The sequence below is a fragment of the Cynoglossus semilaevis genome, chromosome 14, assembly GCF_000523025.1.
Source record: "Cynoglossus semilaevis isolate Cse_v1.0 chromosome 14, Cse_v1.0, whole genome shotgun sequence".
In the NCBI taxonomy this organism is placed as follows: Eukaryota; Metazoa; Chordata; class Actinopteri; order Pleuronectiformes; family Cynoglossidae; genus Cynoglossus; species Cynoglossus semilaevis.
In genome coordinates this window covers 16,728,344-16,748,131 of record NC_024320.1, presented here as the reverse complement: position 1 = coordinate 16,748,131, position 19,788 = coordinate 16,728,344, and the positions used below count along the sequence as shown (strand labels likewise).

The following is a 19,788-nucleotide window of genomic DNA, read 5'->3' as shown; positions in this document are numbered from 1 at the left end:
CTCGCTTGTCTTTACACGGCCTCGGTCAAGGCATGGCACCATAATTTCCTGTCACTGTTCCTTATCAATATCAATTTAATTTACAAAATCTTTCCAAACTTGTTAATGTCTCCGGAGATATGAAGCTTTTCTGGCTCAGTTTTAAAAATATGTGATGAGTTTTATCTTTCCCTGTCAAAGACAACGGTCTCTTGACAAACCAACTCAAATCAAGGCCTGGAACACAAACGAAAATACATTTGGAAGTTTATCCCCACAATGGTCATAGAGATTTTTTTAAAAAAATGTTTAGCCTTTCTTTTATAAGGTTTTGATACTGGTGGTTGTCAACCACTGGGCCACGATCGATCCTTTGAACACTGGGCTGTAGAAAAAAAAAATAGATACAGCTATTATTTTGAAAATGAAAAATTGTCTCTCCAATTACAAACACCTCCAGACACACTGTGAGTTATACTGATTAATATGCAATGGTTACTGGTGAGCTTTACTTCTTAAGTGTTCTCCTTTGTTTTAATATTGTTTTTATCTTTTTGCCTTTATTTTCACTGCACCTTGCCGACTGTTCTGTCAGAATATTGGCTGACATGAAACTGGTCTGTGGTGTAAAAACATCTCTGCTCCAACAGAACTGTAGGGTTTTTTTGAATATCTCGGAGGCCAACCTGTCAAATGTCCTTTGTTTCATTGACTCTGTGAATAGGGTCATTTGCATGTGGATGTCTGAGGCCTGGACTAACACATGGCTTCATGAGCTGTGTGGTCATCTGTTCGATGTCATTAACAACAACCTTGTTTCTTCCGTTTATGAACCAACACCTTAGGATGTTTGAGATGAACACTGTCTCTGCTCCTCTCTGTCCACACATACTTGTGTCTGTGCGGCTGCATTAAGCATGTGTAACGCCATTGACATCACACGTTCCTCTCGTTGTATTTGATTGTCAATTCAAAACATATGATGGTTTCTGATGCTGAGAAATGCAAGGAGATTGGAACCAGGAGAATGAAAAGCTCCTCTCTGTGCTTGGTTAAATACATCTCTCTTACTTATTAGTTCAAACAGTGAATGGTTTTTTCATGTACTCATTCCATCTTTGTCCTGTACAACCCAATCCCCCACCTCCCCTATAGGCTGATGAGCGGTACCGTAAGAACATTCAGGGATCTCCTCAGGCTGCCCCTCCTCCCAAGCAGCCCCCTCTGCCTCCCCGCTCCTCTGAACCGTTCTCCAATGGTAGCTCCTCCTCTGAGGCCCCAGCCATGCAGCGACCAATGGAGCCTCAGGTAACTCCTCCCTCCTGTGACCTATGTCCTTTTGCCTTGCTTCTCCTTCGTTGGTTCAGCTTTTCTGACACAGTGTGTATGTTTATCATTTCTCAGATCCAACTGGCAACGTTTAAACCTCATATCATCTCTAAATTTTGTCAGGAAGACAATATTGATAGCAAAAACAGCAGACTGTCTGTCATCTAAACCTTGAAAGATCAGTAAGAGAAACATGTCAAATAAGCTTCGTACCAGGAAAAATGTGGATTTTTTTTTAAATTGATAGCTAATATAAGAAAATTGATCAAATCAACCTGATTCAAACTTATATTTTTAGACAAAACATAACTCTCTAGCTGCCTACTGTTTTTGCAAGTATGACAAAAATATAGCAGTACCAAGAGTACTCGAGTCCAGGACTCCTGGGGGTGCAGTGGTTGCTTAGTGGTTAAGGAAGCGAACTTGGTTTCGGAAGGTTGCCACTGAGGTGCTCTGAGGATGCCACCGTCCCCACACACTGCTCCCCGGGCACTTAAAGCTGCCTCCTGCTGACTTTGGTGATGGGTTAAATACTGCGGTCGCATTTCATTGTGTGTCCAGTGGTGTGCTGTGTCACAATGACAAATAATTCACTTAATTAAAAAAATAATCTTATCTACCAGCCTCCACCTCTTCATACTAAACAAGGGTGTTTGTATTTTATGTATTTACCCACAACAATGTGAAGAGAAACACACTTATTCCCTTGTGTCTCACCTCCTCCCCCTCCTCCTCCTGTCCTCCTTTTCCCTCCCTCTTGCCCTCCCCTGAAGGTCCAGTGGTCCCACCTTGCTGCTCTAAAAAGCAGCAACAGCGCTGCTCCCTCTCCTCCTCCTCCTCCTCCTGTTGTGTCTCGCTCCCAGTCCTTCAGTGAATCTGGCAGTGTGACCTCTAGCATTGCTCAACTCCAGCTGCGCTCCCAGGACCCCCACCATCACCACCACCACCCATCACCTGCACGCACTGACCCCCAGCCCCAACCACCCCACCACCACCACCCTCAGGCCCAGACCAGGGTTGAGCACCAGTCTAGCATTGAGGAGGTGCCACCCAAGGTAAGGAACTGATGAGGTCCCAATTTGTGTCCTTGACCGTTTCTTTCTTGCTCTGCTTTATCTTCCCATCTTTCATTCAAACACTGCTACGTTTTAACAACAGTAGCAAGTTTATCTACAGTATTTTTTTTACCCTTTCAATACAACCTTGACGTGTTCTGTTTGACTTGGCAGGTTTGGAAGATGTTTTTCTATCAGTGATTGCTACTGCACACACATACACATCTGATGGCTAAGACTTGTTTCCTAATGTGTCCCCTGCAGGTACCAGTGAGGACTACATCCAGGTCTCCAGTGCTGTCCCGCAGAGAGTCTCCTTTGCCATCACAGACTGGAAACCAGGGGGTGCAGAGGATTGCTGGAAGGTTAGTAAAGAGGTGTTTTTCAATACTTTCTTGTGCAAATGATTTTGGACTTTATTTGAAGACGCACACATTCAAAACTGCATGTTTCAAAAGTTATCTAGGCTTTGGGAGATGTGGTTTAGCATTGATTGTATAAATTTCACCTGTCTCACCTGAGACTTCCTGTGACTGTGATTCTTCTTGCAGTAATGTGGAGCAGCGCCCTCTGTGGGACCGCGTGGAGAAGCTGCAGCCTCGACCCGGCAGTGGCAGTTCCTCTGGCTCCTCCAACTCCAGCGCTCAGGCCAGTCCTGCGGACCGCTTCAGGCCCCGTTGTGAGTCCCCTGGTATTGTACACACAGCTGCACATCACCATTTACTCACCATTGGTTTATCTGGATTCATTAAGGGCAATCTTGCTGTCACCATACTGTGTCTCCCTTCATTAACTAAAAGTCTTAGGTTAACATTGAAATAATATTTATACAATAAATATACATTTATGAAGAAACTATTTGAAAAAAAAACCCTCTTTTCTCCTTTATTTAGAAAGAAATACACGCTTCTGAGTTTTATTCTCTCTTTTCTTCTCCAAGCTTCCTCCAAATCTGAAGGATCTCCTCTCCAAAGACCAGAAAATGTTTCCAAAAAACAAGATGAAAAGAACCTGGTCAGGCCGACTCGACCTGCGGTAAGTCCACCATTGTTAAACTTAAAGCTCACTCAGATGTTTCTTTTTCTTTTTTTTTTCTATTCTACTTGTCATTTATTTTTATGTTTTCTTGTAATTCCACCACCTGATGTGTGTGATGGTTGGTGATTGGGATTCTGGGCGTCTACGTTAGGGTGATGTGGTAAGATTGTTAAATGAGATCACACTGTCACATCTCAGTCATGCCTGCACCACTTATTGCACCACGTTCTAAAATGTGATGTTAAGGCTAAATTCACGTGTATGAATTCATTCAGGAATGTAACATAATCACCTTGTGCTGGCAGTTTCCCTCATGCCTGCACAATTATATTGCTTGACACTGACAAAAACCCACACGGCACTGGAAGGGTTACACGCTCTGCACCTGCTTCCTGATCCTTAATTTGAATGTGGCTGGATTTGAATGCAAACGCACTGCTTTTGTTGCCTTGTACTTGCCTGAAAGACTTTTAATCTTCCCTGCCTTTTACTGAACATACAAGACAATATTAGACCGTAAAGAGTTTGATTATTTTTTAAGAAAGTCCATTAATGTGTTGCCTCAACACAAACAGCACTGACTGCTTAAACTGCTGTGTGAAAAACCCTGCTGCCATGGCAACCTGAAAGCCAACCTAACTCAACCTAACTCTTTTACCTCACCAAAAAACTCACAGGTTGAGATGTCTCATAGGTAAAGTTGGAGAAGGTGTTGATGTCTCAAATATGCCATCTCACTTTTAGAGATATTTTTCCTGCTGGATACTAAAAGCTGCTCTGCACCAAACTAGGAAATAACAGAAATAACAGAGATTTTAACTCAATGAAAGATGAGAGCTACAGTTCATTGTGTTCAGATTCTTCAGTTACTGAAGGAATTGGTTTGTGTCACGGACCCAAGTCAACAAAGAGAATATCAAAAATGTAGGTTTAAGTGGTATGTAGTGTAATGTCATAGGTTTTTTATTCTCTTTGGACGAGAGGAGAATGTAAAGTCCTCAGTTACTGAGGAAAAAGTGTTTGTTTAGAGGAAACATAAGAGGATGGGATTTATTTCTGTGATCATATTTCCTCAAAGAATACCATTATTAAAAAAGTATCTGTGCAGATAAAATAATAATAAAGTCAGAGAAATGGCCACTTAATTAATCTTTCAACAGAAGGTGGTCTAACAGCAGGACAAAGTAGAAAACAACATCCCAAGAAAGTGTAGGATAGTGCTCTTTGTTTTCCTATTGAAGGCCATGTTATAGTGAAATCAGACTGTGAGGCCATCACTGCACGTGTTTTGTGTCAATGTCTCACAGAACCACATTAAACAGTCTCTTTAAATATCTTGGTCAAACACTTGGCATTTCTAAGACCTCACCCTTGTTCCTTTCAGGACCTGACTGCTCTCGCCAAGGAGCTCCGTGCTGTAGATGATGTGCGGCCTCCTCACAAAGTCACCGACTACTCCTCCTCCAGCGAGGAGTCGGGCACCACTGACGAGGAAGATGATGAGGAGGTGGATCAGGAGGCGGGAGAGGAGTCAACCTCAGGAGCAGAGGATTCTAGAGCTGGGTAAGTCTAGGATCTTGTAGATTGAAGTTTGAACTTTGTCAAATCTGTGGGTTGAGCCTGTTTATGCTTATGACATGAAACCCCCGTCAGTTGTACATTTTTGAGCTGTGCATGACTTCACTGCATGACCATTAACACTGGTCTGGTTATGGACATCAGATTTCCTCATGGCTTCCGCAGGAGGCTGAGTAATGGGGAGACGGAGTCGGCCAAGACAATGCTGGTGGAGGATTCTGAGAATGAACAAGTGACTACACCCTCCAAGGACGGCACTCTGGTCATCAGACAGGTAGGAGATAAAACACATCTTTTAAATTTGTGTTCAATTGCAGTCACTGCAGACTGATTTCAGAGCCAGATATGGAAATAAAAGTTTTATCCAACATGCAGAGACCTAATGACTTGATGTGGATGTCATGAGTCGCTGCAAATGTCTTGGAATGACAGCTCTCTGATTAATCTGTAATGAATTTATGTGAATGTGAAATAAGTATAATTATGTCGTAAAGCTGCAGTCACCTCCATCCTCTCTCCACCTTCCTGCCGGAGCCCACAGTTTGCTTGTTTTTGCTTCCAGAGCACTGCTGAAATTAAGCGGTTGGTCAGTCTCTCGGCCTCTGCTTCAGCCGGCTCTGGCTCTGGCTCTGGCTCTGCCTCTGCCCACAGCCTTGGGCTGCCACTGCCCCCCAGTCACGGGCTGCTAGAGAAAAATGGCTACCCAGGTCGCATACACCACCTTCCAGACCTTATCCAGCAGAGCCATCACCCTCCTTCCTCCACCTCCTCCTCCATGCCTCCCTCCTCCTCCTCCTCATCCTCCTTCCCCTCATCATCTAGCCATGCCAGTCCTGCCATGTCCCCACAGACCCCCTTGGACAAGCTCACTGCCATAGAGGTATGTCCCCCTCATGTCCACCAGGTCAACAGTAATAGATTGGACGGTGACAGGTGGCGACGCCTGCACAGGCAGGACAGATGATTCAGCTGTGTTCACCTTGTTGCTACTTTAGCTTGAACTTATGATCAGTGAGGGGTTTTGTGATTATTCTAGGAAAGTACAAACATTGTGATACAATTCTGAAAAAAAGTACTACTAATAAAGACGCCATAGTGGTTTTACCTTTATTGGGAGAATTCTAAAAAAAATCCTAAGTATTTAATGCTGGTAAGTAGGTTCTGCTATCCTGCTATTTTCAGTATTACAAACCTTGAAAGAATTACCCCAGTGTTGCAAAAGTATTTTTTTTTACTTCAGTGGTTCAACTCCTGAAGTAGTTACAACTTTCAGCTTAACAAATATAATAAAACACTGAAAAACGTTCCAGTGAGGAATGCATACCAAGATTATACCCACTCACCGTCCAGTCTTAGATTGTTGGACCCTCTCCCCGTCTTCCCCTGCCTCCCCCCTCTCTCCCTTCACTCTAACTCTCTTTGCCCCTACTGTCCTGCCTGCATCTGGTTTAAGTCTGCTTTGTGGCTGCGCCTTCCCTTCCTCCTGCTCTTCTCTGCTAACACTGGCGCCTCCTGGTGGTAGAACGTTGTCAGGTCAATCAAACCTTGGTCTTCCCTGGATGAACTGCAGAAACACCTTTTGTAAGGAGTTGTAGCAGCTCTGGTGCTCGTCTCTGACGTTTCTATAAAGCAGTCAGGACCATGGTGCAGGACTTTTCCATCTTCTCTGCTCCTGTTTTGTTAGAAGCAGATGTTTTTTGTTTTCTCTCTTCACAGGGCTTGAATCACAATTTACCTTTCACACTTAACAAACCACTAACACCACTGCACGTTGTCTTTGCTGTTTGGTTGTGACAACTTTTTTCTTCCCTCTGTTTGTTATAAAATGTTTTATTAGCTCTCACAGACAGAACTGTAGTTCATGTTTCTGTTGTGGTTTAACTCCACAAACAAGTTATTTTGTCTCAGTTAAAAATAAATGAATCAAGTCTTCTTGGCTACATCTGAAGGCAGAATAACTCGTCTGTTTCTACTCTTGTGGCTAAAGTTTCAGTTATTTGGGGTCTTATGTGTAATTATGTAATTATGTGTCTAATTCTAACAAATACCTTTCAGTCCCAGTCAGAGAACAACTCCATGTCCAAACACAAGTCTTCCTCCTCCTTCACCCCCTTCATTGACCCACGTCTTCTTCAGATCTCTCCTTCCAGCGGCAGCTCTCTCAACAACATGGGTATTTAAAATAAATAAATAATATTAAAAATATGAAACATTATTACACATTATTGCATTTCTCACAACAAATTGCTTTTGGAGATCTTTCAACAATCACAAATGGTGAACTGTGTTTCCTGTAGCCGGATTTGGGCAAGATGGACGCCTGATGGACCCACTGAGAGCCGATCCGTCTCGAAAGGGCTCAGTTGTCAACGTCAATCCGGTAAACACTCGTCCACCCAGTGACACACCAGAGATTAGAAAGTACAAGAAGAGGTTTAACTCTGAAATCCTCTGTGCCGCTCTCTGGGGTAAGTGTAAGACTATTGACATTTTGGTGAACATCTTTTCTACTCGTGCTTATGTTTTATCTGTTACTGTTTCAGGGGTGAACCTGCTAGTGGGGACAGAGAGTGGTCTGATGCTGCTGGACCGAAGTGGTCAGGGAAAAGTCTACCCATTGATCAGCAGACGGCGAATCCAACAGATGGATGTTCTGGAGGGACTCAACGTCCTGGTCACCATATCAGGTAGACAGCCAATGTTACTTTGTGTTTAATATAAACACACTTTACAATGAAACAACAAGTGAGTGTTCTGACAGAGGTGTGTTGTCTCGTGCTGCTCCACCTGCAGGTAAAAAGAACAAGCTGCGTGTTTACTACCTGTCATGGCTCAGGAACAAGATTTTGCACAACGACCCTGAGGTAGAGAAGAAGCAAGGTTGGGTCAACGTGGGCGACCTGGAGGGCTGCGTCCACTATAAAGTCGGTAGGTGTCATTATCCACTGCATTTAAGGAGAAGTTTAACTTGACTAACATTGTGTGGTAAAGTTAAGTTCAGGTGGCAGCACCTTTAAACTGCTCTGTCTTTTGCAGTGAAGTATGAGAGAATTAAGTTCTTGGTGCTGGCCTTGAAGAATTCTGTGGAGGTTTATGCCTGGGCTCCAAAGCCGTACCATAAGTTCATGGCCTTTAAAGTAAGTGTGTTTTATCAGCAGTTTAAGTTTGTTACTTCAAAAAAGTAAAACTTCTTACTTCTCTGAAAAAGTACCTGGGTTAGTAAAGAAGTTACATTACAGAATTATCTGTTCTGATAAAACAAAATTTCTTTAATGTTATTCCCACCAGTTTTAGTGCATCAGTCATTATGGGTCAAAACACTTATTTGTCATGTTTGGTTGTTGGACACCAACTGTGGCTGACGCTGTACTTACTTCACTGTGTGTCTTTAGTCTTTTGGTGATCTGGTGCACAAGCCTCTGTTGGTTGATCTAACGGTAGAAGAGGGTCAGAGGTTGAAGGTCATCTATGGGTCCAGCTCTGGCTTCCATGCCGTGGATGTGGACTCTGGGGCTGTGTATGACATCTACCTGCCCACACATGTAAGAACTCCACTAAATTATTCAAAACTACTGTTTTTTGTCCTGTAACTCATCGTTGAACTTGAACCATTTCTTCTCCTCCACAGATCCAAACCAGCATCCAGTGCCATGCCATTATCATCTTACCAAACACTGATGGAATTGAGCTGCTTGTGTGTTACGAAGATGAGGGTGTTTATGTCAACACTTATGGACGCATCACCAAGGACGTGGTGCTGCAGTGGGGAGAGATGCCGACTTCAGTGGGTACGTATTTAAGACAAGACGCCACAGTACAATATGGTTCATGACAGAAAAAAAAAAAAAAGGTTTCTTTTTGACTGACTTAGTTTTACAACAGTTACATCAGTCTCCACACTGCGTTTGTTCAGCCTACATTAGGTCAAACCAGATCATGGGCTGGGGTGAGAAGGCTATAGAGATCCGCTCTGTGGAGACAGGACATCTGGACGGTGTCTTCATGCACAAGAGGGCACAGAGACTCAAGTTCCTGTGTGAAAGGAATGACAAGGTGAGAACACTAATGTATATTGAAAGGTTTTAACTTTTGCACTCCAAAACTGTAGTTCAAATCATTGTATCTGACAGTGTTATGTTTCCATTCTTACGTCCTCCCACGTTCTAATCGACTAAACACAAACCACACACACATTAAAGCAATTATTCAAAAAGTCAGCCAGTCTGACTGTTGTTCATGTTGTTCCCTGCTGAGAAAACAATCCTTAAACACGCTAGGCTTCCTCACATGGAGAACATGGTTGCCAGGGCAGACAGGAAAGGTTCTCATGGATTGAATTTGGACACAGCTAACATTTACACTTGTTCCCTCATCTGTCAGGTCTTCTTTGCCTCAGTGCGGCCTGGAGGTGCCAGTCAGGTGTACTTCATGACCCTGGGTCGCACATCACTCATGAGCTGGTAGATGAACGTCAAACAAAACCCGCCAACATTATCAACCACACCTTAGAAGTGACCAACAGATGCTGGTTGTGACAACAACGAACACCGATGAAGATGAGAACAGCCTGGAGTCGGAGCTGCATAAGCCTCTGTGTGGAGGGAACCACAACAAACGAACCAATAGATTGTGCTGTATTTACGAAAATAATCCAAGGATGGCTGTGTGTTGTTGCGTGTGTCCACTCAGTCCACTCATTTTACTCTTAAAATATCTTCTGCCAACACAAAAAAATCCCTTCAATCCTGCAGCTTCGTTGCCAACCCTCTTAAGCAGAACCCACTTGTCCTCTTGTTCTGTTGGACATGGGATCTAATGCCTGTTGACGGTAAATCTTTGTGTCATAGTAAACATTAAAGTCACATACATGTGCAAAAGAGAGAATGGTTAAGCATGTGAGTGACGGACAAAAAGCATTCATCCTGATGGGACGTCAAGGTGAAACATGACGATGATGTGCCACACTTAGAGATGTAGCAGTGTTTAGTCCAGAGCTGATGTGGGTCAGGTTAAAGGTCCACTGTGTACAGTTTAGTCTCCACACAGGCATAACATCCCTCTGAGATGTATCTAGAATTGTGGTGGTGACAATTCTCATCAGCTGATGATGGCTTACTTGGTTTATTGGTTTCTCATCCGGTTTTCTCGATGTTTTCTTGACAGAGACGTTCTTTTCCGTTTATGACCTGATCCTCTCCTTCCAAACGCGGACACAAGACAGTTGGTCCAATAGGCTGCTGGAGAAAAGTGTCATTTTATGTTGGTCTCTCTGTACACCAAGACCTTTGTCTGAAGTACATGCAACAGACTTATTGTAAGGACATTTATGTGTATCTAAATGCTACACACTGGACCTTTAACTTTTGTCCCTCCTTGATAGTTCCATTTCAAGCACGTGATAAAACACTAGTCCACAGTCACAAACCTTCCTTAAACCTTAATTGAGGCTTGACTGGTAGAACTGCTTGTGTCTTCACTTTGTCGGCCTTTCTCCCCTAAAAATGGGGGTTGTTTTTTTTAAGGACCTTCTTCTGTTGATCTTTCCATGAAATACAGGGTACTAGAGATCAGCTTGTACATAACCAACTACACCAACCTTCTCCTGGCTTCAACCCAACACTTTCCCAAACACATCGCCTCGAGTACTGTAGGTCATGTCTGACACAAGTAGCCCTGTTTATGACAGCATGTTTGGTGTTATTAACAAATATAGCCCTGTTGTTTTTTTTTAACTACACTGTATATTTGCTATGTGACTTGCTGCAAACGATTACGCAGAAGCAGACAGGACACTCCTGTAAAAGAGTTTTAAAGGAAGAATCAACCTTATTTATCATCAGACTCTCGTGTGTTAGGATATATCAGGAGAATTTCCACCAGTGGATTGTTGCAATTTCAGCCAGTTACAGTGTTGTGGTACAGTCTGCTTTAACAACAGTCTACTACAACTAATCAGACTCAGAAATGTGATGTTCTTCACTGTTACCTGTTATTTATCCTCAGGTGGATTTTGCCTTTAACATCACAATGTCAGAAGTAGGGCTAGAAAAACTGTGAATTAGCAAAATTAGCAGATGGCCATTTACGTAGCATGGAGGCCGATGGGCAGAAATGACAGTAAGGGAATGATGTGCATCCGTGTCACTGAGGTGTATTTGTGTAGAAACGTTGAACATGACACTCCACACACAGAAGGCGACATTGATTGTCCATAGCTGAGGATTCCGGCCTCAACTGCTCAGATCCCCAATCATCAGGGAGCAGTTAATAGTTGCCTTGGAAGTGTCTCAGTTGAACTAATATTAACAACACCCTGAGCCCTCAGTAATTAGTTAAAGGATTTGCTTTTTGTGTGGTTAGAAAACATTTGGCTGTCACTTGGGTTTTTTTTCATTATTCTGTTACCTTTGGATTTTTTCTTTCATTTATTTTACGAGTTCATTCAGGCATAATTTGGAAAAAACCCAAATTTCGTCATGTGACTTCACATTAGACACATTTTCTTCAACAATGAAAATGTTTTTCAGTCACTTACCTCAGACTAGACTGAAAAGATTCCTTTAACTGGAGAAATAAATCCTTAATTTGTGGAATTTCACTCATTGGTTTTTACTGTCCTTCCTCTGTCATCCACGGATTCTCTGGTTTTTTTGTCTATATGTTGAACATCCTCCTTATGTTTGACTGGTAAAATGCCACATCCGTTCTGTAGTACAGCAATTATCTAATAAGAGAGGAAAAATGTTGAATGAAAACCACACCGCCCTCTTCAGGTAAATTCTTCTCACTGGTCCAGATAGTGTGGTGTCTTCACTTTTTCGTGGAGGAACCGACAGATGTCTTCATATGGGAAACAAGACGTTGAAAGAGAAGGAAGGGAAATTAAATATCCTACGTTCAGTGTTGCAGTGTTACAACGACAAAAACTAAGCAGCATATTTTTTAAAAACTCGGAATTAGTTTTTAGTCTTGTTTCTACATTTTTGTTGTGTAACCCATCAGACAAGTATGCGACTGCAGTGTTTTTTATTGTAATAAAATTATGTTGACAATGTTTACAAGAGCAACTCGTTTTGTTAAACCAATGTGCATCAATATAAATATTTATGGTTCATTTTGGGGGTGTTTTCCCCCCTCTCTTGTATTTTCTATTATTCCTTTTGTAATATCATTTAGACGTTTGTGTACTGGAGTAATGAACGTAAACTGACATCACGTTATACACAAGTTTAGAGTGTGTGGTTTTGTTTTGTTTTGTTTTTTTAACAGATTTACTCACATTCTGGTTAGTGCAGTGTGCCCTCCGGCTGTGTTTGGTGTGGATCAAATGTTTTCTACCTGCCATGTGACATTTCCCCCCTCAAACATCGTCTCTCTGCCATGCCTCTAATTTATGTCCTCTCTGTGTGTGCTATGGGAATTACTGTATTTTCCTGAAGGTCTTTTTTTCATTGAATAAAAAGAAATGTAATTTACAGTGGGTGTCCTACACTGTTTTTATCACATGTTTAAACGTAGAAGGTTGGAATTAAAGCTGTACTCCTTAAATCTATTGTTATTTCTGACTATACCTACTACGAAAGATTTTTGGTCGAATATACTGTTTTATTGATAAGTTTATTGATAAATACAATATAATTTTCCCCAGGGTTGTCACAGGAAAGTAAACGTATTTTTATACTCCATATCCTCGTTTTTATTGAAATAATCATTAAACTACACAAGAAAATCCGATTATTCTCAAAATATCGAAGATGTAGATGTCATGTAGAACTATTTTACCAAAAATATAGCACAACTGTATAATTCATGAAACGTGTAGTCGCGCCACAATACAATACTAAATATTTAAAAACCATATACACGATATACATATTTATAAAGATGCAGGAAACAGCAAAATGACTCAATTGGAAATACGTATTAACATTATTTATCGAAATCTTAAACTTTTTAAAAGTGGAAAACGGAAGTTACGTAAGGGAGTTTGCGTTCATGCAGAATTCGACTTCCGGGTACTCGTTGTGTTGCCCCTTTTTACTTGGTTAACACAAAGAGAATGTTTGCTCAATAAATGTGTCGCATATAACGTATTTAATGTCCTCATATAATTAAAATGTATTTCAGTATACAAGCTTCCTTCATATTTAAACGTTAGTCAATACATTGAAGCGACGCTAAAGCGGAAGTTACCTCCTCGCTGTGTGTAGCGGCATTGACGCAGCTCAGCTGGGTCACGCTGCAGTCCAGCCCGGATGTTTTGTACCGTCAGTATGTGATGGGAACATTTGAAGGCCGCTTTGCTCTACATTGGTCACGAAGCTGTTGAGTTCTGCGCGTCTGCTGCTTCGGGTGAGTACCCACTCCACAACCCCAGAGAGCAGACACACTCGGCGGAATCAGCCGCAGGTTGGTGTCGGCGAAAGCTGCAGGGAGGTCGTGACGGGGATTGTGTGCAGTGACCGTGCACCCTCCCGTGCGGGCTCATTCTCCCTTTCCCTTGCCAGGGAAGGCACAATTGTAGGATTACTTTGAAAACAGTTATTTATAGTTAATTTTGGTACATTCGTGTTGCCGTCAAAATGGAAGAATTGTTGTAGTGTGAGGCGAAGGAAGTCAGTCAAAAGTACTTGGAAAATGAGGTTAACTCTCCATCGATTTGCAACCTAAGTGATTATTTTTCCTGAAAATTGTATCGTTCAGAGCTTAGGTCGTTTTGCTTTTATAGGATTTGAGGCTAAAGTAAATATGTCAGAAGTAGAGTCAGAAAATGAAGGACAACACAGAAGGAAAGTTAAGATGGTGGGTCTCAGTGGGTCAATTGGAATTGTAAATACCTGAAACGGGTAAAATCAGCTAGTATTAACATCAGTTAATGTTTTTGAGTCTTCTATGTGCAAAATTAATGATTGCCTGAGATGAAACACTTTTTGGCAAGTATGTTTGCTTTAAATAACAATCCCAACATGACTTTTTTGTCAAAGTAATTTATTTACATATTTGTATGTTGAATGTACTTCAGTATAAACTCTCATTTGGCTGTCATTTACCTTTTTCAGTACAGGAAGCAGTCTGTGGGTCAGGAAAGGGGTCAGAGAGGTCATGCTGTGTGTAACAGCCTACTGTGAGGCTTTTATAATTTAGTACTTTTTCAATTACAACAAATACTGTTGTAATTGTTGTTGTTGGATTTAAAAAAAAAATACTACTACTAATTTTTCTTACCTTTAAACTATTTATGTAGTCGACAACCATAGCTTAAATTTGTTGCACACTTCCCATCCTCCAAAGTGAAAAAGGATCATTCTGTCATTGCTGGGAAGCAGCACACACCTGTCTGTTGCAACAGATGGCCGACAGCACGCTCATCTGTCTGTGTTTGTGGATGGTGTTATCGCTCAGCTGCTGTGTTTTTTCCTCTTGATTCTCTTATCTGATTGGTGAGATGACTCAGAGCCTCATACTTATTTAATCAACCAGTTGTTTCTCTGACCAGGCTCGAAGTGAAAATAAATTATTTTACTTTGTGCTGATCACACACAGGCTACCAAGAAACCTCTGCTGCATATATGAGTTTTACAGTCTTATAATACCTAAAGGTTGATCAGTTTTACTACAACAACAGTGTGTTTCCTGCTGTTATTGTTGTTCAGTTGAAGACATTGTGTATTCACTCTTTCTCCAAATAGGTCCAAACATGTTTGGGAAGTAGTTCTTAATATAAGAAATACTTTAAATAGCATTATTGTCGTTATTATCATAATACTTTATATATATTTTAATTAATGCAAATCCAAATCATTAAAATTTCTCCCGGCTCTGTCACATAAAAGGCCGAAAAGCAAAGATTTGTGCTTCCGAGTCATCTGCCCAAAGTGTGCCACAACAATGAGGAGCACATCCCCTCCTGGTCCTCATGTGGACGTAAAACTTTTTTGATGTTCCTTGCCCCCCACACTCTTCCTTTGAGCCTTTCAGTCAGGCCACACTCTCCTTTTCCTCCTGCACTCTCTTAAAGGCCACGGCGTCCTTTCAGCCAGACTCGCTTCTTTTCTTTCTGTTGGAGCCTCCACCCCCAGCCCTACACAAAGGGAGGAGGGTGATTGTGGCGCTCTGCAGCCAGGTGTTCTCCACTGCTGCCCTGGGCTGTAATAGCAGCAGCCCTCATGCTGCAGCTGCCCTCCCCAGCCTCCCTTTGTGTGGCTCTATTGTTTGGACGCCCACCCCTCGTTGATTCATCGGCCACACAGGGGTAGAAGCAGGACGACTAGAGTGTGTGTGTGTGTGTGTATGTGTATATACGCGTGCCTTGGGGAAACTGGGTGATACAAGGAGGCAGTTGCCCACTGCCTCGCCCCTCCTCCCCCCTTCTGTCCCAGCATCGCATTGTAAAAGGCCTCAGTGCTGTGATTGGTGGAGAAGCTGCCACTCCAAACGAGGGAATCACAGACATTGTTGGTCCATCTGTTCTGCTGCTGATTGTCCAACTTCTCCTGCCGCCCAGGACATCACCAGTACACAGAAGACAGAAGAGCTCTTCTGCAACTGGATGTTGCTGTTTGCTCCAGCTGCAGCTCAAACTAACAAGCAATTGGAAATTAGTGGCTTTGGAGTGGATTTTTTTGTTTCATTTCCTTTAACTGGATCAAAGTATGCCGAGAAGTTTAAGGAAGTGTTGACAATTTTTTTTTTAAATGCAATATTTGCTGACTGATGTGAAAAGTAAACTTTTTTTTAAATTTGTGCTTCTGGTTTGGAGCTCCATCTCATAGACTAGGATTTGCTGAGTAATAACAGCAGCCGTGGTAACCTGAACTGTCAGGTTAAATGTGAGGAAGTTGGCAGTCAGCAAAGAGTCTTTAGTCTGTGGTTTTTAGAACTGACTGTGATACACCTGGAGAAACTGTGACGCACAGGACAGATTGTGCTTCGTCTGGCTGGAAACCACAGTTTCCACGAAGTCCCTGCACACAGAAGTTGTTGATCTGCTGCTGCCTTTGTTGGTGAGTTTAAATGTGTTTTTTTAGACTTAAATTAAATTTGCTATAGAAACACAGACTTGCTGCATAACATAACATAACTTAACCTGTACTTATGGTGTTCTTGTACACTAAAACATTTTTATCAATGGTAGAGTATAGAATAATTTGCAAAATAAAATAAATGTCCCATAAACACTTTGTCAGTGGATGTTTTTAGTAGTATTTATCTCTAGCAACGCTGCGCTCTGTCTGTATTTTCCTTTCTCGTTGTGACATAATTGCTATTTTAATGAAGCCAGCTGCAGTTAAACGCAAAAACAAACTTGAAAAGAAATGGATCAGGATCAGTTCAATACGGAATTATTAATACTGATTATTCTAAAGTATAATCTGTAAATCAAGTCTTTGTATCATATAATTCACTTTTAAGATGTTTATTTTGTATTTGGTGCTGATAATTTGTGGTACTTCACACCATGTGTAGCTGCGTGTGTGTATATTGAGCTCGCATTAAGTTGGCGGTTATTTGTGCGTCTATGGGTTTGCAAACCTTCTGCAACGTTCATCTGAGTGTGTGTGTGTTTGTGTATTTGTACACACACACAGTACATATCAGTCCTGTCCTCCCCCTTCTCTTGTCACTCTATTGGCTGTGTGTGTGTGTGTGTGCAAGGGGGCGACGTAGATTTTCAGTAACCACTCAGCAGACATCTGTTGTCCCGCTGCTGGGGGGAGAGCCCAGCCCCTACTGATTATTCAGGCTCCTTTTTCAATCTGTATTGCACATTGTCAACCATGCAGCGATGCACAACCAGACATCTCCACCCACCCAGACACCTTCCTACTTCCCAACCAGAAGAATACCGTTGACCCCTCCCCCACCCCCAGATCCCTCTGTCAGACACTATCAAAAAGCTCCCACATACAAAGTGCTGTAATGACTGTTACATATTCATCACTGTCTTTTTCAAAGACTGCAGTTCTGCTGTGTGTATGTGTGTGTGTATTTGTATGAATAAGTGTGAAAATACAGTTATGCAGTTGCTCAGCTGTTCGTTTATAAGAAGTCAGCACTAAATATGCTGAATGAAAAAAGTTGAAGTTAAACATGGCATCAAAAATACATATTTATCGCAAAGGTACAGAGAAGCTTGGACTTGATTTTAGAAGATTTTAAACCTTGACTTTACAAGACACGGTGTACACACCAATTGTACCAGTTACACATTAATCAATATTGCAACTTTACATTTTTTAATGTACAGTTTGGAGGATAATATTGATTTAATGACGTGTTATTGTTTAGCAGCTTTATGGTTCAACACATTCACTTCTTCATTTTTGTTGTTCAAACAGCTGCATTACTGCTGCCTGTTTGTCACAACGACTTCATAAATGGGAGGACAAAGCATTTTGGCAGATGACCTTCACACTTCCCTACATATCTAGTTGTTTTCTAGTTCAAGAAATGAGGAAGTAACGCAATGCAAATATTATGTGGTGAATGTTTTTCTGGTAGGCATCTTTTTTCCATTGGTCATGCTTGTGAAATATTTCAATTTAAAAATATGCTTCTATAAACAAAACAGCGCTTCCAAATAAAGTTATCTTCATGGATTGATCAACAACGTCATTGTAAGTTATTCAGTTCAAAAGCTATATGTTATTTCCAGATACTTCTAAAAGACACTCATGAATATACTCAAATTATTTGAGGTTTTTTAAAAATGTTCTGCACACAAACAATCTGCCCATCAATTAAGAAACTTAAGTTTATATACTAGTGTCTTCATTCATCAAAAACTCTTCTTTTTATAAAATGATCAATTCATTGTTGCAGCTCAGACCCACATGGTTGACAACTGTTTATTGCCCATGTCCTGCAGCAAGAAGGTCCCAGCTTGATCCCTGGTGAGCTTTCACTAGAGAGTTTTAATTTTATCATTGTGTGTGTAGGTTTCCACCTCTTTCCTCCCAAGGTTTGAAAACATGCAGGAATATGTTACTAGGATACTCTAAATTGTCCATACGTTTAAGTCTAAGTGTGAGTTTGAATGGTTGTTTGTCTCAGTCACTGATGCTGTGATGGACTAGTACTGTTCAGGTTGGACACACCCTTGTCCGTACCTTCAGCACTCCTAGGACCCTGAAAAAGAAGTCAGATGAATCGTCCTGGCCAACGTGGTGATTGATTGTATTTGGTCCCCAGTTTGCTGGAGTTGCCTATAAAAGGGAAGAATTCCAACTGACAACCCTAAACAATGCTAGGCCCTTCATCTTACTGTGTCCTACTGTGGAGCGGAAATAAGTGGTATATACAGTATGTATATATATTTTGAAAAACAATGTAGGCAGAAATTCTTTGATTAGCCTGTGCAGTCCAATGGCAAGTTGAAAATAAAAAAAAAAATCTTGCCTATTCTTATTTTTTTTTCTATTTTATTCATATTTCTGTGTCACCTCACCTTTTCATTTTTGTCATATAACACATTTTATATCACATGTTGCCATTTGCAGTTGAACTCTTAGTGCTCTAAATGCTACTATTTTTGGAGATGGGTGGGTAACATGGTAGCAAAATAATTCATTTTTGGGTGTGGGCTGAGTGGAAGGATTGGTGGGGCCAGATTTGGCCCAGGGGCCACCATTTGAATAGTATCAGTCTATTATGTTGCACAGCAGAGTGGGTTGCCAGCAAGGCACACTTAAGCCCCTCCCCCCCGCAAGTCTTTGTGTGTGTGTGTGTGTGCATGTGTGTATGTGTGTGTGAGAACCCCTTCGCTGCCTGAACACTGCTGCTCTCTTGGCATTTGGAAGGAAATGAGAATGCCTTCAACAGCTGTAGCATAGCAACAGTAGCTCTGCCAGGTTGCTAGGCAGCCACTTTTCATAAAATGCCACCCTGGCCCCCCAAACCCATCCCCCACCCCACTTATCAGACTCTAAACCTTCAGCAGCTCTAGTCACTTTCTCTGGTTGTCATCCCTTGTGTGTTTGTTTTGTTCTGGTAGCATGGCATCAAGTTGCATTCCAGGTTTTTAGTTACTCCTGGTTTAAAGGCCCAGTGTGGAACAAATAGTGACATATAACAGTGAGATGGCAGAATGCAGCCAACGTCAGAGGATTCCTCCTCTTACCCCTCACCTTCTATGCCACGGCAAACTTTTTCACTTGTGGGCCACAATGGCAGGGGTGGCCGGGTCAGGAGCAGTTAAGTTAAATGTAAAAATCATTCATAAAGGCTAAAATGCTTAAATTCCTTTAGCCTTTTCTACGTCATCTATTGGGGAAATGTGGGCATTGCAGGGAAAAGGCAGAAGTATATTGATAATATAAAACAATTAGTCAAATAATTTTCATGTAAATCACTGTAAATATGTGTACCAATGTAAATACACTTAAACATATCAACTAGGTATACGTATATACAGTTTATCCATATACAATCACACAGGGCGTAAACATTATCTCTTGAAACCAGGGTCATGATGACATTGTGGTTCCAAAATTAAATAGTAAGGTTCACAAAAATCCATGTGCAGTGAGGCTGATCACATTAGTCCAATCAGATCCCATATCTTGCGGCCAGGTGATTGGCTGTGAAGCCTCAAGCGTTTTAACGAGTTTCTTCACTTCAGCAGGCTAGTGGGAAGAAGCACATGGAGCTTAATTATCAGGTAGAACATGAAGAGGAGGAACCATTAGCCTCAAAGCCAACGGCTGTACTGTCTTTTTTTAAATAAGCCACCCTCTTGCGTGTATATATATATATATATATATATATATATATGTATATATATATATATATATATATATATATGTGTATA

The 19,788-nt window shown here is 41.5% G+C and overlaps 2 protein-coding genes across 17 annotated transcripts in view; both read left to right on the top strand.

Moving 5' to 3' along the window:
- Positions 1-12,454, top strand: part of LOC103389885 (mitogen-activated protein kinase kinase kinase kinase 4) — a 31,691-nt gene extending 19,237 nt beyond the window's left edge. For 2 of the 14 annotated variants that reach the window (XM_017038623.2, XM_008325502.3), the window contains 18 exons: positions 1,135-1,287; positions 2,082-2,363; positions 2,628-2,728; positions 2,915-3,054; positions 3,304-3,398; positions 3,553-3,561; positions 4,786-4,964; positions 5,145-5,253; positions 5,542-5,859; positions 7,035-7,152; positions 7,277-7,447; positions 7,523-7,666; positions 7,773-7,907; positions 8,016-8,116; positions 8,372-8,521; positions 8,608-8,767; positions 8,893-9,032; positions 9,360-12,454. In XM_017038623.2, coding sequence (XP_016894112.1) covers positions 1,135-1,287; positions 2,082-2,363; positions 2,628-2,728; positions 2,915-3,054; positions 3,304-3,398; positions 3,553-3,561; positions 4,786-4,964; positions 5,145-5,253; positions 5,542-5,859; positions 7,035-7,152; positions 7,277-7,447; positions 7,523-7,666; positions 7,773-7,907; positions 8,016-8,116; positions 8,372-8,521; positions 8,608-8,767; positions 8,893-9,032; positions 9,360-9,443 — 2,589 coding nt within the window. In that variant the 3' untranslated portion in view covers positions 9,444-12,454. Of the gene's footprint in view, positions 1-1,134; positions 1,288-2,081; positions 2,364-2,627; positions 2,729-2,914; positions 3,055-3,303; positions 3,399-3,552; positions 3,562-4,785; positions 4,965-5,123; positions 5,254-5,541; positions 5,860-7,034; positions 7,153-7,276; positions 7,448-7,522; positions 7,667-7,772; positions 7,908-8,015; positions 8,117-8,371; positions 8,522-8,607; positions 8,768-8,892; positions 9,033-9,359 lie in introns of all 14 variants that reach the window. The other 12 variants (XM_025062251.1, XM_008325501.3, XM_025062249.1 and 9 more) reach the window with 10 other exon arrangements.
- Positions 12,455-12,978: 524 nt separating this feature from the next.
- LOC103389886 (probable ribonuclease ZC3H12C) overlaps positions 12,979-19,788 on the top strand; it is a 14,504-nt gene continuing 7,694 nt past the window's right edge. Inside the window, exon 1 of one of the 3 annotated variants that reach the window (XM_025062302.1) lies at positions 12,979-13,331. The gene's annotated coding sequence lies outside the window, so the exon portion shown is untranslated. Of the gene's footprint in view, positions 15,983-19,788 lie in introns of all 3 variants that reach the window. The other 2 variants (XM_025062303.1, XM_008325509.3) reach the window with 2 other exon arrangements.